This window comes from Megalobrama amblycephala, linkage group LG6, assembly GCF_018812025.1.
Source record: "Megalobrama amblycephala isolate DHTTF-2021 linkage group LG6, ASM1881202v1, whole genome shotgun sequence".
NCBI classification, from domain to species: Eukaryota; Metazoa; Chordata; class Actinopteri; order Cypriniformes; family Xenocyprididae; genus Megalobrama; species Megalobrama amblycephala.
The window spans coordinates 31,076,931-31,092,612 of NC_063049.1; the positions used below are offsets into that span (position 1 = coordinate 31,076,931).

Sequence of the window (15,682 nt, forward strand, 5' to 3'; positions counted from 1 at the left end):
GAGTTGGTGTGTAGCCCATATTTCTCCCATGCTCTAAATGCGAAAAGTTACACATTCTTCAATGAGCTTTTCCTTATTTGTACATCTTCAGTAATGGTTAACACTTATTTCTTCTCTCTCTCTGACACACACAGACATCTCTCCCTGTGAAGGGTATTTTTTATTGCCCCTCTAAAGTTTACTTGCTACTTCCATAAATCCCCTCAAAGCAAACAACTGTAGCTGTGTGTGCAACAAGCAAAATGCCACTCTTTTGGCATTTTGCCTATTGCACATGCAGCAACAAATACTGCTCATACTGTAATATACACACAATAGCCATAGGATTCAGCAAAAACAGCCACCCATATTCAAGAAACTGTTACACACAAGCACACACTGCAATTATTATTATTTTTTAATTCTTACATGGATAGACCAGTGGTAAATTTCATTAAGACATGCACAACACAAAAACAGTGACAAACCCTTCCTCTACTTTGTCTTCTAGAGAAAAGCTCCATATTAATAATTATCCATAAGTACATTATTATAGGTTGCATGAGGATCTCAAATATGCAGCTGCACACTGAGACTTGTGGTAAAACTGTTACTGTTACAACAAGCTAGGCCTCATAAACACAATATCAAAAGGTTCGCTATGTCATTATCATTCTCTTTGAGACATTTTAATTTCTCAGACTACTGAAACATTTTAAAGCATGTCATTTCCATTTTGAAAGTTAGTTATCTGTGTTCTTTCTTTTTTTTATTCCAAGACATAACTTTACCCTATGTGGGCTGATGTGGTTTAGGGTTGGTAGACAAAATGCAAACTCAGGCATTCCTCTATAATGAAGGACAACTTGCACCCAGTTCTTTTATAGGTGGGATTTTTTTTTTCTTTTAGACACCGCAGGATACATTTTTATTTGAGACGTTTTAAGGGCCATCTAACATTCCTTTCTAAATAACATTCTTAGATGCCTTATTCATTGCAACCATTATATGGGATCTCTCAGACAAGATGGTGGTGTAAAACTTTTTTTTTCTATTATTCCTGTTACAGTAAGTCATAATAAAACACACTAGACTAGAATAGAATAAAATCGATTCTATCTCTAAAAAAGAAATAAAACAAAAAATCTGAAAACTTACTATTAAAATATTTATTGTTAAAAATATATAACTTCCTACAACAATTCTAGAATGGAGCAGGTGGAACAGGTTCTGCTTTCTGGGAAGTTCATCTACCCATGTTTTCTCACAATTTCACATCCCACACTCATAAAAATAAACTATGAAAGTGTGTCTTAAACCACTGTTGAAGGTCATTCATGAAAAGGGATGTGTGGACTTGTGATTAGAACCTTAGTTGAATTAATTCCGGCTTCAGTCACACACAAAGTCAAAGACAAGGCTCTGCTTCCTGACAAGGAGACACCACATCCTCTGAGAGCATAAACAAGGGAGAGGAAAACATTTCTATTGAACAACAAACCATTTTTAGGGCACAGGAAGGATATCATGAAACATATTTCTATTTTTTTTTTTTTTTTCTGCATGAAATGAGGTGACAACTGTCTGCATGCTTATGTAGACCCTCCTAGTAAAGTAAACTGCTGTCATTTTGATTAGAGTATAGCCATCCTGCTCTTTGTGAAGAAGCCAAAAGACTGTGTTAAGCCTAAATTCAAACTGTAAAGATGTATCAGACTGGGTGTGTTTGTTAGTCAACATGCCCTTCAAAAGGCTCTCATTCATTCATCAAGTCATTATAGAACTCTGAGGATTCTTGAACTAGTAGGAAAAACATTCATAATTATTTAAAACATTCCAGTGGTTCTGGTTCACTTTTTAAGATTTCAGAGTCTTACCAAGAATATTTCACATTCAGTAGTTACATTCCTGTTGCTATTCTAAGGGTAAGCAGATTAATAGTGAACAGAAATGCTCAAACAGAAAAGCTTCTTTAATGTTATATTTTAAGAACAGTAAAAGACACTGAACTATATGTAAATTTATATATTTTAGAAAGCATAAAATGTATAAATTTATATGCATGTATTATGAATGGTTTAATTCCATTCTTCATTCATGAAAGATCCCAAAGCATTAAAAATGCATTAACATGTTCATGTATCTTTACTGCCTCCTGCTGGTAAGGTTCCACGGTGTCAATAGTATATACCTGTATAATTACAACAAAGTCATGTACTGTATTGTTAAAGAAATCGCAATAGAAGCAACCAAGGATTCAAAACAAATGTCAATGCACAAACACACAGGAAAATCTACATTTCTATGTGCAAAGGTCAGTCAACCTACTGCATTCTATCTGAGTTTTCAATTAAAAAAGTAAATAAAATGTTTCCATGCCCTTTTGTGACAAAATGTGTGAAGTGTTTCGTGAAGCTATTACCCAGGTGTCAGCAACATTTTTAACATCATGTGTATATAAATAAATACACATCACCTCCACCCAACAAAATATCCCACAAAATAATACTCTGGTCAAAAACTGGTCACAAGTAAGTATGCATACATGGGTCATGCAGCACAATGCACATGTACAGCTTCATATCCCACAAAATAATACTCTGGTCAAAAACTGGTCACAAGTAAGTATGCATACATGGGTCATGCAGCACAATGCACATGTACAGCTTCATTGCAACTAAAGGTGTTAGCTTTCCCATAGAGCTTGCTATAGGACAGGATGTATGACTAGAATTGCATTAAGAGGTTAATTGGTATGTATGGGATTCCAACATTTTTTCAACAATAAACAACAAACTTGTATTCATCTCTACTGTTATTGCTTATTGTAGGTTGTTGAGCCCTGCTATATGCCATGCAATATGATATTGCACTGGCAGCAAATAGTAAATTAAATATATATTGCCAAAACTCATCACATTCAGTGACTTCTTTCTTTTGAATCTTGAGCTTTGTGGTAACTATTCATTTGTACTGATAAATTTTAATGCAGTGGTGCATGCTATCTGACACAACCAGGAGATCATGTGGTAAAAGTGCCAGTCCACGAGGGCTGCTCAGTCCATCAGACACAATCACTCGTCCTGCCCCTTCAGAAGGATAAAGCAGCACTCTATGTTTTTCTCCCCAGTCTGCCACCAACACAGCCCCATCCTTATCAATGCAGAGGCCCCAGGGACAGGAGAGTACTGGACCTAAGCTGGAACACACACCCAGGATTCGTAGGGTGTCCCATGCTGGTCCTAATATCTTCACACAAGGCTCCTGCCCCATTTCACTGCCTCGCTCAGACACTGCAACCAGACCAGAGTGCAGGCATGCTGCAACCAGATAAGGCCTGTGGAAACCAGTCACCACAGTGCGTTCCAATCTGGAACCGGTTTTAGGTTCAAGTTTCAGTGCAGTAAGAGTACCCTTTCGTATATCTGCAACTAGGAATTCATCTCTTTGGGTGACTGTCACTCCTCTCGGTGCTTCCAACTCATCTCGAGGCACTCCTGCAATGTAGGGTCCCCCTCCAAATGTTTGAAGGAGACGCCCATGCCGACTAAGGATCAGGAGAGCCCTCTCAGCTGCACAGCTCAGAGCAATCAGACCCTTGGCATTAACGGCCACATCAAAGTAATTGCGGCAGCGTCGCGAGGAGCCTCCTAAATCGTTACTTGGTGAAGTCACTTGTTGTAGGATGTTGCCATGGGCATCAGTTACCTGGACACGAGCATTCCCACAATCCACAAGGAACAGTTGACCTTGCGGTGTTGCGTGGACACCACTGGGAAGCGTGAGATCAGCACGTCCTGAGCCTTGTTTACCAAACTGCCGGACAAGGCGCACCTCCTCTGGTGCCAATGATTCCTCATCCTCCTCTAACACTCGGAGGGCTGGCTCACTCTTCTCTCCCCGCAGTCTGTTCTCATTTAGAGAATTCTGCCGTCCGGTAAGGAGGTTCATTCTTTTCTGAGATGAGTTATCGATAACAGACATAGAAAGCGAGCGAGACACTCTACTGGAGCAAGTAGGATGTTGTTGGGTGTTCTTTTGAGAGAAGTTACCATGACTAGGACAGGATTTAGTCCGTGACACCTCGCTTCTTTTTTGGAAGGTGGAGCTTGAGGACATATGAGTCTTAGAACCAGTCCATATGCTTGATTGCTGTGTTCTGGTTTCACTGAGGGGTCTGTTACAGTAGGAAAGGTCAGCAGCTGATCTGGAGAGGCGAGCAGTAGGACGCAAGGAGTTGGAGAAATCTCGTGGGGAGCTGACAATGAAAGTGTACCCAGAATCTACACTGTCTGCAGGGGATGGTGCACGGTTTTGTGGGTGGTCATCTGAGGATGCACTTAATTGGGAGCAAGACCTGCCACGATAGAAGTGGTTGTTGCTGCCTTGACTAGAGATTATCTCTCTGGGGCTTTGTGGTGATGAGTGTGTGCCATACCGTGATGTTTCTATTGATGATCCGGTCCTTCTGGCATGATTTTTATGGTCAAACTGATTCAAGAACCAGCCACCTTGTTCTTGGTGACCTTGCTCTGGAGACGGAGATAGTTCTTTTTGCCTTCTTGCTCTCTGTGAAGCAAATTGTGTGATTGGTTCATTTTGTATACAAGCAAAATCCTCAGCCTCTAACTCACCATGACTAAGTGATGGCACAGCTAAAAAGAGCTCATCTCCTTTGCATTCAGATGAAGGTGATTCACACTCATCCTCCTGTGATGAATCATGTTCACATGGGACTTGTTTAGGGGACCTGTAAAGCAGTTGTGGGGACTGGCGTTTTACTTCTTCCCCTGATTCATCATCACTTCGGGCTGACAAACGGAGCTTCCGGACAACCCTCAAGTTCCCACAACTAGTTGATGAGTGCCTTGGATTAGGCCCAGGAGATAGGATTTGGTTCTGCCCAGGACTTGTTCCATCAGGTGTGCTCTGGCCTCCTCCACTAACATGAGCCCCACTGCGTGCTTCAGTGGCATGGAGGGAACACATTTGCCCCTGCTGCCCACAGCCTCCAACAGGAAGCTGAACATTGTGATCTTGCACTTTGATCTCACCAAAGGTTACAGCGTTTGGTTGGGCACTTGGTTTAAAAGACACACGTTTGAGTGTAAGTGAGACTTCCCAAGGCTGGATCAGTTCTGTAACACCCCTAAGAAGCTGGTCCCGCTTCAGATCCCCCTCTCGATCTTTACTACCATCACCACCACAACTTTTTCTTATTAACTCTCGAAGTTTAATGACTTTATATAATCGCTGGTCCACTAATCTTTGTCCAACCCTTATGGCTGCTCCATTCTCCCTCTGCACCTGTTCCAGTCTGCGCTGTAGATCCCGGTGATCCTGTTCTACCCTTTCCAGTAGACGGTGCTCTTCCCTTTGTGCTCCAAGTAGTGCACGCTCCACACCTCGACCTACTGTCTGCGCTTCAGTCACTTGTTGCTCCCGCAGTCGCCTGAGGTCTGTTTCACATTTTGCCAAATCACATAGGGCCTGGGTAGCCCAGCATGGTAAGGAAAACGAAGATCCTACAGAAGTAGGCTTTGTGTTCTCATGACCTTCTATGTCTGACTGTGCTGATGGGCTTAGAGGAGGCTGTGGAGATGTACTAGGTGAAGTCTTATTACTCAGTGGAGAGCCAGCGGACATCTTTGCAGAGAATTTGTAGAAGCTATTTGCAGAGACTTGTATCAAGGCCTATTTTGGACCTGTTAAGAGAGGTACAGAAAAAGAGGGATTAATACTAAGGAAATCAGAAAAATTAGCTTCATTGCACTAAATTGTATTTAATATTAAGGTATTTATCATAAAAAAAGATTATTATGGTAATCACATTAATTTAATTTCAATGTAATTTTTTAACAATTGAAATTCATCAAACGATCCTATCTCAGGTGAAAGAATTAATCTTATTTTTTTGGATATTAATTTGATCAATTTTTACTGTCAAACAGGTTGCGCATCAACACTCAAATTTTACAAACACTCAAATTAGCAGATAATTTTAAAACTTTTAAGGGTCCAGCTTGGGATGCAAAATCGATGAAGCATGTTTTGTAATATTTTACTGTAGTCTCAGAGTGAAAATGAAAATGCAGAGACCTACCTATGTGATCAAAATAAATACATTCTCTCATTATAGATAATGTAGGAAAAAAGAAGACGTAGTTGCTCTGCTGCAACATATGGCAACCACAGTCATGACAACAGCAGCCATGACAACATAAAGATAACTGTAACATAAAGATAACTGTAAAAATAAACAATAATACATCAATTAAAATAATTTTAATATAGCGTTAAATGCATTACTTATAATTAGTGCAGGAAGGAATGTGCTGATACACGTTTAATGCGATACTCAATTATTACCTCAACTATTACCTCAATTATTGCAAACAAAAGGCCTTAGGAGAAAAAGTTTTCATCTTACCCTTTTTAAATGTTATATCTAAGATGTTTCTTGGAGATAAAAACAACACTCAGCCCATTGTTTCAGACTGTTGTACTGACTGAAAGTAGGAAACCTTAAGCAGCTTACTTTGGTAATTTGATATGGTTTGCTGTCTTGCAGAACAGTTGCTGAACACATCTGAAACGAGACCAGAGAACAAAGAATACACATTTTGTTTGTCTTCTCTGACTGTCTTTATATTATCAATGGATCAGCTATTATGGAAAATTTAGATGATTATGCTACTGATTTTTTTTTGCAGTTCATTATTATAATTATTATTATTTCTACTTATTACTTTGCCAATTTAAGAATTGCAAAGAAAATATTTCTTTCCCACTGACTCTACTGGTGTGTATGTGATAAAAAATAGTAATAAAAAAAATTAAATAAAAACTTTGACCTTGACTGACAGATGGAAAGCTGAGAAACTCTGACAGAACTGAGGAATTGAGGGAACCAAGGGATGGCTAGAGAGACTGCTGCAAAACACACAGAGAAAGTGTGGCAGACAGACAAATGCAAGCAAAGGAGAGGGAGAGACAGATAGAAGAAAGAGAGTCAGAATATTTCTAGCACTGAGGAGATAATTAGCATTTCAAATTCAGGGAGGCAGGCAGTGAACGAAAGAGGACAGCACATATGTGGGAGGCAAAAGACAGACTAAAACGAAAAAAAAAAATGTCATCACAAAACTGAGAAGTGCACTTGCTCTCCATTTCTCACTTGTATTCTCACTCTGCAGTCTTATTTCTCAGATCTTCAGGCCCAGAGTGACATCAGGCACAACGCTCTAATACTTAATTCATGATGAGGTACAAAGTAGTCGAGTCCAAAGTGTGCATGTGTAGTGGAAGGAAGAGATATTGCAAGTAAAGAAAATTAGGTTATTTTCAGAGGACATGAATTTTCATGCTGTGAATATACCGTTTGATAGCAGTATGTACTTGAGTTGCATTTTAAGCATAATGCAGTTGCTCTAAGATTAAAAATACATCTTACACACTATAAGTGGGATAAATGGGAATCTACAATGAACTAAAGAAAGTTTAACAACAAAATTTTCTCCTGTGTAATCTAGTACAATATTTTCCCCCTCACACTTCACATTCATGTATTCATACAATTTGAGACAGAACCTACTTTGTGTAATGCTATTTTAATGGCACTTTTCCTGATTGGTTCTGTTCGAGAGACAGTGCTATAAAACAGAGTAGGGATATAGATGTCAGCAAGAATGCCAAGCAGGAAAATATCTAGAATAATGACATAAGGGACTGTTCACTGTCACCCTATTTGCCAAATCAGCAAAGTTGCCTCTGTGTGTAGTTTTGTATAAAAAAAAGGCCTAAAGTCTGACAAACAAAAGCTAAAGCTTTTTAAGCACTGGTGATATTCAAGTGATTTTACATTTTATTTTTACTATTTGGGTGAAGATGTATAAATCTTTGAAAAAAAGAGAAGTTGACTAAGGTTGCCACAGTCAAGGTAAATTAATGTCTTTTGTACGCTAATTTAGAAAACTGGAGAATACACCATTGCATTACAAATGTGAACAGTCATTTGCATAATTGTAACAATACATGCTAAGTCATCTGATATGGTGCATGTGTTTATGTGTTCTCCAATGTCTTTTCTGTAGGTATCCTCTCACATTACTTCTTACATTATCTATGAGGGGTTGCTGCAGATGAACTCTGCGTATTGGCTTTGCACAAGAAGGACAGTGAAAAAAGTAAAAGCAACTATTTTTAGTGTACAAACAACCATTACCAAACAAAATCTTTATCTTTAGGCAAAAGCAATCAAGTAAAAGGACTATTCCACTAAACAAACTGCAAACTGGCAGTGCCAGATAACAACATAAATAATTTCCATCTTATTATTTTATAACAAAATAAACATGGTAACACTTTACAGTAAGGTTCATTAGTTAAACATTAGTTAATGTAACATGAACTAATCATGAGCAATACTGTATTTGTTAATCTTTGTTAACGTTAATGAAAATACAGTTGTTCATATTAGTTCACATTGCATTAACTAATGTTAACAAGATTAAAAAAGATTAATAAATGCTGTATAAGTGCAGTTCATTATTAGTTCATGTTAACTAATGTAGTTATTATTGAACCTTATTGTAAAGTATTACCATAAACATAACGTAAGCAGTTCACAATTCTATTCATTAACTGCACTTTAAAAGCATTGTGAAACATTTAATTCCGTTGTATGTATGACAATTTACAATTTAATTGATCATTAAAAGAAGAAAAATTATAAAGTGTTGTTCAACCCAAAACCAACCAGAAAAAAAACTTGGTATTTGACTGTTTATTACTAATCAAAAAAGTGGTCTTCAATGATAAAAATTAAAGTTGTCTTACCTGTTTGTCTTTCACTTACTCTTTCACCACTGCCCTCCTGTCTCTCACGCAGTTTTTTTTCCCCTCTTGCTAGTTGTCCCACTGTTGCTAGGAAACAGTACACAACTAATTCAATTAACTACCAGTAATCTTGGTGTTTGCAACGTGCCATTAAAAGAATTTCAGGGACTTCCAATCAAGCATCATTAAATTCCTCATACTTAGTATTTTTCAACGCCATAAGTTTCAAACGTATAGACTCCATACAGTGATCATTTCTTTGGTATGCCATTTATTATTATCATTATTATTATTTTAAATTAAGTTGTATGTACTTTATAAACTTTAATTAATCATGCATTTATTTACATAAAAATGAAAATGGAAATGGAAATTTTCTCTTTTTTTTCCTCGCTCTGTGAGTCACATGTCTAATCAATAAAATAGCAATCATGTGGGAGTTTGAGGACCTTTGGCTGTATATCAAAGTGTGCTCTTCACACTGTACATCTATGAAGTCATTTAACTAATCAAGACTTCTGATACAGCCCAGAGACTGTACAGGTCCATAGTACAAATGGAAGAAACTGGTTGCTTCTACAGGCAGTTGTTGAAATAAACTTGCTTTATGCATATGTATATGGCACCTCAGGAAGCCAAAGATTGCAGAAATCTCTTGTATTATCTAAAGTCAGGGTTCATTAGTTACGCTTAACAATAACATAAAAAAAATCATGTACTAGATTGATTAATACTTCAACATGAAATTATGGTTAATGAAGGTCAACAAGTTCATGAGACACAGCTGCAGTCACATGTGAACAATGGCCACTTTAACTATCGAACGTACAAGTGTTATTAATTAACATGTATAAATAAATTAGCACAATTACAATTCATGTGAAGGGGCAAACCTTATCACTTTGATCAAATTTAATTTCATTTCATTAAAGGGGGTTATTGTATCTCACTGGATTGTCTGTGTAAATGTTGAAGTGCAATAAATCCAGCTCCATCCAATTTTGTTCATTTTGAAACTGCAAATGGGTTTGAGAGCAAAAGTTGCAAAGGTGTGATGACTAAAATGGTTTAATTCACACGTCTTTGTTAAGGAACCCATTTGATCCAGTTTATCATACATGTACTAAAGTGTAGCTACGTAAGATGGTTATTGTATGACTTAGTCATAGCCATTGTTAGCATTTCAATAGATACTGATTAGTTTATGCCTTCATTCAACATTACATTAGGTTGAACTTATTATTTCAGGTATAGTACATTAATCTATAATTGAACCTGCAAGTGTTCATGAATACCAGAATTTTCATTTCATATACACTACTGTTCAAACGTTTGAGGTAATGTTTTTGCAAGAAGTCTCTTTAAAATAAATACAGTAAAAAGTTCAAATATTTTGAAATGTAATTTATGATGGCAAAGCAGAATTTTTAGCATCATTACTCCAGTTTTCAATGTCACATGATCCCTTAGAAATCATTCTGATATGCTGATTCAAGAAACATTTCTTATTACTATCAATGTTGAAAACAGCTGAGCTGCATATTTACTTATTTAGTGAAAATGCTATACTTTTTTTTTTTCTTACTGACCCCAAACATTTTGAACAGTAGTGTGTACATCAAAAAAACAGAAGAAGAAGAAAAAAAAAAAAACAACTGGTGGGCTACTTGGAAAGCATGTAGGAAAAGTTAGACAAAAGAACATTTTATTACAAGTGGGTAACAATGTTGTGTTTTTGCCATTTAAAACATAACTTTATTCTGCACTTATTTCTTAAACGTACTGGAAAATTTTACTGTCACAGCATGAAAATTATGCAAAACAAAAGAAATACCTGAAAAACGCTGACGTAGACCAAATCTTGTGGTTAGAATCTTTGGATATCTTTACAACAGGGATTTTGTGGCATGACCCGGTGCTTATCTTTCCTATATCCTCTGTCTATGTTCCTTTTTACAGTGAAGAGAAGCAAGACTTCTATCAGAAGATGAGGAAGAGAAAATAATGATATAGTGGAAGGAAGAGAATCCCATTAATGAGCATGGAGGCTCAGAGTGAACTGGGTCAATGTTCTGACAAGATAATATTTAATGTTTCTTCTAATCTGCAGCTTAAAACAAGTCTATGCACCATCCAAAGTGAACTTACTCAGTGTCATTTATTTTCAAAGACCAGATTCATCAAAGAAAAAAATATTCTGCTGAAGTCCATGCAACAGATCAGAGAAAGGATGAAGTGTATATTCAGGAAATGTGATTGTTTTGTTCATATTTCACATATTTTTTGACCATTTTGTCTAATGTATTCGCAATCAATTACATCATTTCAAACCATAAATAACACAGGATCACGTCTAAATAAACTCATGAGAAATAAAGACCAAGAAGCCAAAGGTATTGCCAGGTAAAACATTTATAAATTAATAAAAACATTCCCTTTTAGTGTTTGTTTGTCTTTGAAGGTTTGTATCGTTGATTTAAATCTCCATTCAGTTCCACTTTCCTCCTCCATTTTAAATATAGAAAAATATTTTGACAACATTCATTATTTTGCATGAGTTTCCATACAGTCCAGTAGATTATTGAATAGATAAGGGATAAGTAAATTATTGAAGTGGGGTTCCAGATTGCAAATTTAGTTTGTTTGTTTAACCATCTTCACTTACTCTGAAACACAGAAACCAGTTTGCATAGATAACAAGTCGCAGAAGTCCTTGTCAACATCAACGCTTCATTCAAACAAATGGACAGAGTAAAATAAAAAAGGAAACCAATTACAAAAAATAAAATAAAAATAAAAAAAAATAATCAACTTAAAAATTGTGCAATGTATATTGATCAAACAAACACTTTCCAATAACAAGCCATCACAATCATTGAGCTCCTGATTTTTCCCAAATTCAAAATCATAAACACTTGAATATAAGTATGTATAAAAAGAAAAACATGCTATCTGCACCACATCAGGCATATAATTACATCCTCAAAACAATGGGCGTTTCTTGTGCATTGGTATCTTATGACACACACAACTTGTTTAGGCCTATTTGATTTCTAACTTAGAAACTGTGTGTAATATCCACTGTCTCCATAGAGATAACTGAACACTAACATATACGTACCATTTCATCCTTCAACCTCTTGCTCTTTATCTTCCTTTTTCATCTTTCTCACCCACACAGACATTAGAGTGTTTCAGGGATGTGAGCACAAAGTATTTTTCTTGACACTAACACTGCCTAACATTATCCTTAAATATGGAATTTACATGCTAAACATTTCAGATATCGACAAAAGCAGAGAACCATCACACTAATGTCCCACACAGACCTGTGGACGGGTGGAGGGATGGATTGGGGGGGGGGGGGAATGGATGGATTGACAATTCAGCAGCTAGAGGTAATCAGAAAAAAGTTTGACTTAAAGGGTTAGTTCACCCAAAAATGAAAATTCTGTCATTAAGTACTCACCCTCATGTCGTTCCACACCCGTAAGACCTTCGTCTTATTTTTGATGAAATCCGAGGGGCATATGACTCGTCCGTAGACAGCAATATAATCAACACTTTCAAGGCCCAGAAAGGTACTAAAGACATCGTTAAAACAGTCGACGTGACTGCAGTGGTGAACACTTTGTGCGCAAAAACAAAACAAAAATAACGACTTTATTCAACAATCTCTTCTCTTCAGTCATTATCCTTATGCAGTGGCCGCAGTAAGCACAGTGAAGGCTTCCGTGTGATGCTGACGCAGGAGCCAGCCAATAATGAGTCAGAGTTGTGACGTAGAACCTGGAAGTACTGGACGTAAACAATGTAAGAGAATGCCACAGAAGAGAAGATATTGTTGAATAAAGTTTTTTTTTTTTTCCAAAAGTATTCTCATCGCTTTAACAATGTCTTTAGTACTTTTCTGGGCCTTGAAAGTGTTGATTATATTGCTGTCTATGGACGAGTCATATACCTCTCAGATTTCATCAAAAATCTTAATTTGTGTTCCGAAGATGAACGAAGGTCTTTCGGGTGTGGAACGACATGAGGGTGAGTAATTAATGACAGAATTTTCATTTTTGGGTGAACTAACACTTTAAGTTGTCTGCTTCTACATCTATAAACTGATTGAAAATTTAAATGATATTTGATTGAACAGAATCATTGAAACTAACACAAGTGAAGCAGCAAGAATACCGCATGGAACGAAAATTAAGTAGCCTAACTGAGGTAATGTGCATATGGCTTGTACATGAAAAAAGAGCTCTTGAATGGATGATTTCAGATCAGCTTTTTTTCTCTCTAACACACTTTTTCTAAGACATTTGGAACAAGGGGCAAAAACGATACCGTAAAATAATAATAACACACACACACACGCGCACACACTGTTAAAAACAAACACGCATGCATGTCCTTAACTTCCATTCTAAAAATTAAAGTGTCTGAAGTATTTTGGCAATAAATCAAAAAGTTAAACGTCTTGTGGCAGTTTTTCCCACTATGCAGTATGCACACTTTACGGCTGATTTCTTTCATACTCCATAACACTAGCAAAATCAAGTAATGAACAGAAAGAAAGAAAGAAAAAGAAAAAGAAAAAAAACTTTGTTTCAACACTAAGATGGCTTATGATTCACATAACTTGGCTCACTCCTTAAAGGGACAGGTAATTATTAAGCAAGCTTCTCTTTGCTCATACCAGTCAAAAATTTAAGACATTAGCACCTAGTCAGACGCCAAAAGGGACGCTAACATCCAGTATAGGAGGAGATCTTTGTGGGCAGAAAAATCAGTGCCTTTCCAGAAACTGATGATATGTAATGTCATGCTGGGTGAATGTACCATATGCATTTCCAAAAAACAGCCAGAAACTCACCCTAAAATCTGTCCTAAAATATGAGCTGCTGCACAGAGAATGAAAACTAAAATTTTAAAACACAAACTGTCCATCAATGCTAAATTTTATAGGGACAGAGGCTAGGGAAATGAACCCTCTACCCTATTTACAAGCTCTAACGTCACTCTAGCTGCTGGACTAAAAAAAGATGTGTGCTAGAGATTGGCAGAGCATGTTGGGTATTTTGTCAATTGTTGATTTTTTTCAGACATGTATACATAAAGAGGCAATTTCTGCTGCAATACTGAGGACTTGTTGCCTCATCCTTTAAAAAAGGCCAGATGATTTCTGATATATTCTGGTGTGATCTTACAGACCTATACTCTATAAAAGACAAAATAACCATTCAACATTGCTAAAATGTAAATGGCACTTCTGCACCCATAAAAGTTTAAAAGAACTGTGTGTAGTGAGTCTACATTAGCTAGTCTCTGAAGTGACAGAAACGTAGGGAGTGCAAGTTTACGGCCAAATTCCTCCAGCTTAAAGGATGCAAGTCTCTTTGAGTGTACAAAAATCATTATGCACATAGATATTTTATATAGACTATATACAAGATTTATATGCACAATTTCCTAAAGCTTAATGGATAAATGGTCCTGTACAATTAAAAAAAAAAATACATTATGAACATGAGATTATTAACAAGAGATGACCTCTCATCACCTTTATGAGCAATTGATTTTCCTGTCTCTTTGAGTGCATCATGTCCCTTGAAAAGAAAAAAAAAAGACTGTTTGCTTGAAAAATCTCAGGGATATATTAGTCTACAGGTCAGTGCCAGGAACAGTGGAAATTTGGAAACAAATTTTGTCCTGGCGTTATTCCTCAGTGCCTTGACTGGGTGGGAAGGGTAGGGCTACGGCATGCTCCTGTGTAAGAGCTGCGAGCTCTTTGAGAAACTCGGAGAAAATGACAGCACAGTAGACTGCATTTTTCACCCTTAGTGCCTCTGCCTGCTTCTCCAGGCCAGAGGCCCCACCGGCCGCGCCACCCCGGAACAAAGCACTGTGCAGGGACTGCCCTCCATCTCTTACGTGGGCCAAGGCCAACTGAGCTGCATGTCGAGCTCTCGTAGGACTGTTGGTGTGCCTCAAGATAAGATCGCCCAGAGATGGCTTTCGGCTTTTAACTGTGGGAGAGAAAGAGTCATGAAGAGAAGAAAAGGAAAAAAAAACAAAGTTAAGATGCCTTATGCATTATTATTCCTCCTCAGCATTTTACAAATGAGTTGAAAGGTATGTGAACCATCCCCATTAACCTGAAGACTGAATATAATAAAAATCCACAGGGTATCTACAAAGATTTTAAAATTAAAATTTCAAAATTTAAAATTCAAAATCTATACACTGTGACAGGTGGCCAGAGAGAAGCCACCTGAGAAGAGTTTATGTTGAATTAAATGCCAGATACAGTTTATTGTGTAACAAAAATACTAATAATACCGTATAATACCGTACTAATAATTTGTCGGTATCGGCCAATACTAAGCGGGCATTCTGACGTAGAACCCGGAAGAGCTGCACTATGTTTACTACATGAACCGTGTAGGAGACACACATGAAAGAGAAGACAGACATGCTGAATAAAGTCATTATTTTTGTTTATTTTTTGCACACAAAAAGTATTCTCGATGCTTCATAACATTAAGGTTGAACCACTGTAGTCACATGGACTATTTTAACCAAGTCTTTAATACTACCTTTCTGGTCCTTGAAAGTAGTAATAATGTTGCAGTCTATCAGAGGTCAGAAAGCTCTCGCATTTCATCAAAAATATCTTAATTTGTGAACGAATGTCTTACAGGTGTGAAACGACATGAGGATGAGTAATTGATGACAGAATTCTCATTTTTGGGTGAACTAACACTTTAAGGCCTTAAATTTAATTAAACTTTAAATTTAAGACAGTTTAAGGGCCCACGGGAACCCTGAATTCAAATTACTTTCAAGGTTTATATTGTGATAATGACCAACT

At 37.0% G+C, this 15,682-nt stretch overlaps 2 protein-coding genes across 9 annotated transcripts in view; both read right to left on the reverse strand.

Moving 5' to 3' along the window:
* Positions 1 to 383: 383 nt before the first annotated feature.
* On the reverse strand, positions 384 to 8,898 carry LOC125270392. 8 transcript variants are annotated; one of them, XM_048193914.1, is made up of 5 exons: positions 8,818 to 8,890; positions 7,574 to 7,631; positions 7,157 to 7,229; positions 6,083 to 6,568; positions 384 to 5,684 (listed from the first exon to the last, which is right to left on the reverse strand). In XM_048193914.1, the coding sequence occupies exon 5, from the start codon at positions 5,623 to 5,625 to the stop codon at positions 2,944 to 2,946; it is 2,682 nt and encodes an 893-aa protein (XP_048049871.1). In that variant the 5' UTR covers positions 5,626 to 5,684; positions 6,083 to 6,568; positions 7,157 to 7,229; positions 7,574 to 7,631; positions 8,818 to 8,890; the 3' UTR covers positions 384 to 2,943. The 8 variants fall into 8 exon arrangements, with proteins under 8 accessions (XP_048049871.1, XP_048049876.1, XP_048049875.1 ...); XM_048193919.1 differs by lacking the exon at positions 6,083 to 6,568; XM_048193918.1 differs by lacking the exon at positions 7,574 to 7,631 and having other exon boundaries at positions 6,518 to 6,568; positions 8,818 to 8,876.
* Positions 8,899 to 13,038: 4,140 nt separating this feature from the next.
* fhip1b (FHF complex subunit HOOK interacting protein 1B) overlaps positions 13,039 to 15,682 on the reverse strand; it is a 29,125-nt gene continuing 26,481 nt past the window's right edge. Inside the window, exon 13 of the mRNA XM_048193922.1 lies at positions 13,039 to 14,837. Within this exon, the coding sequence (XP_048049879.1) occupies positions 14,527 to 14,837 (311 nt within the window). The 3' untranslated portion in view covers positions 13,039 to 14,526. The remainder of the gene's footprint in view (positions 14,838 to 15,682) is intronic.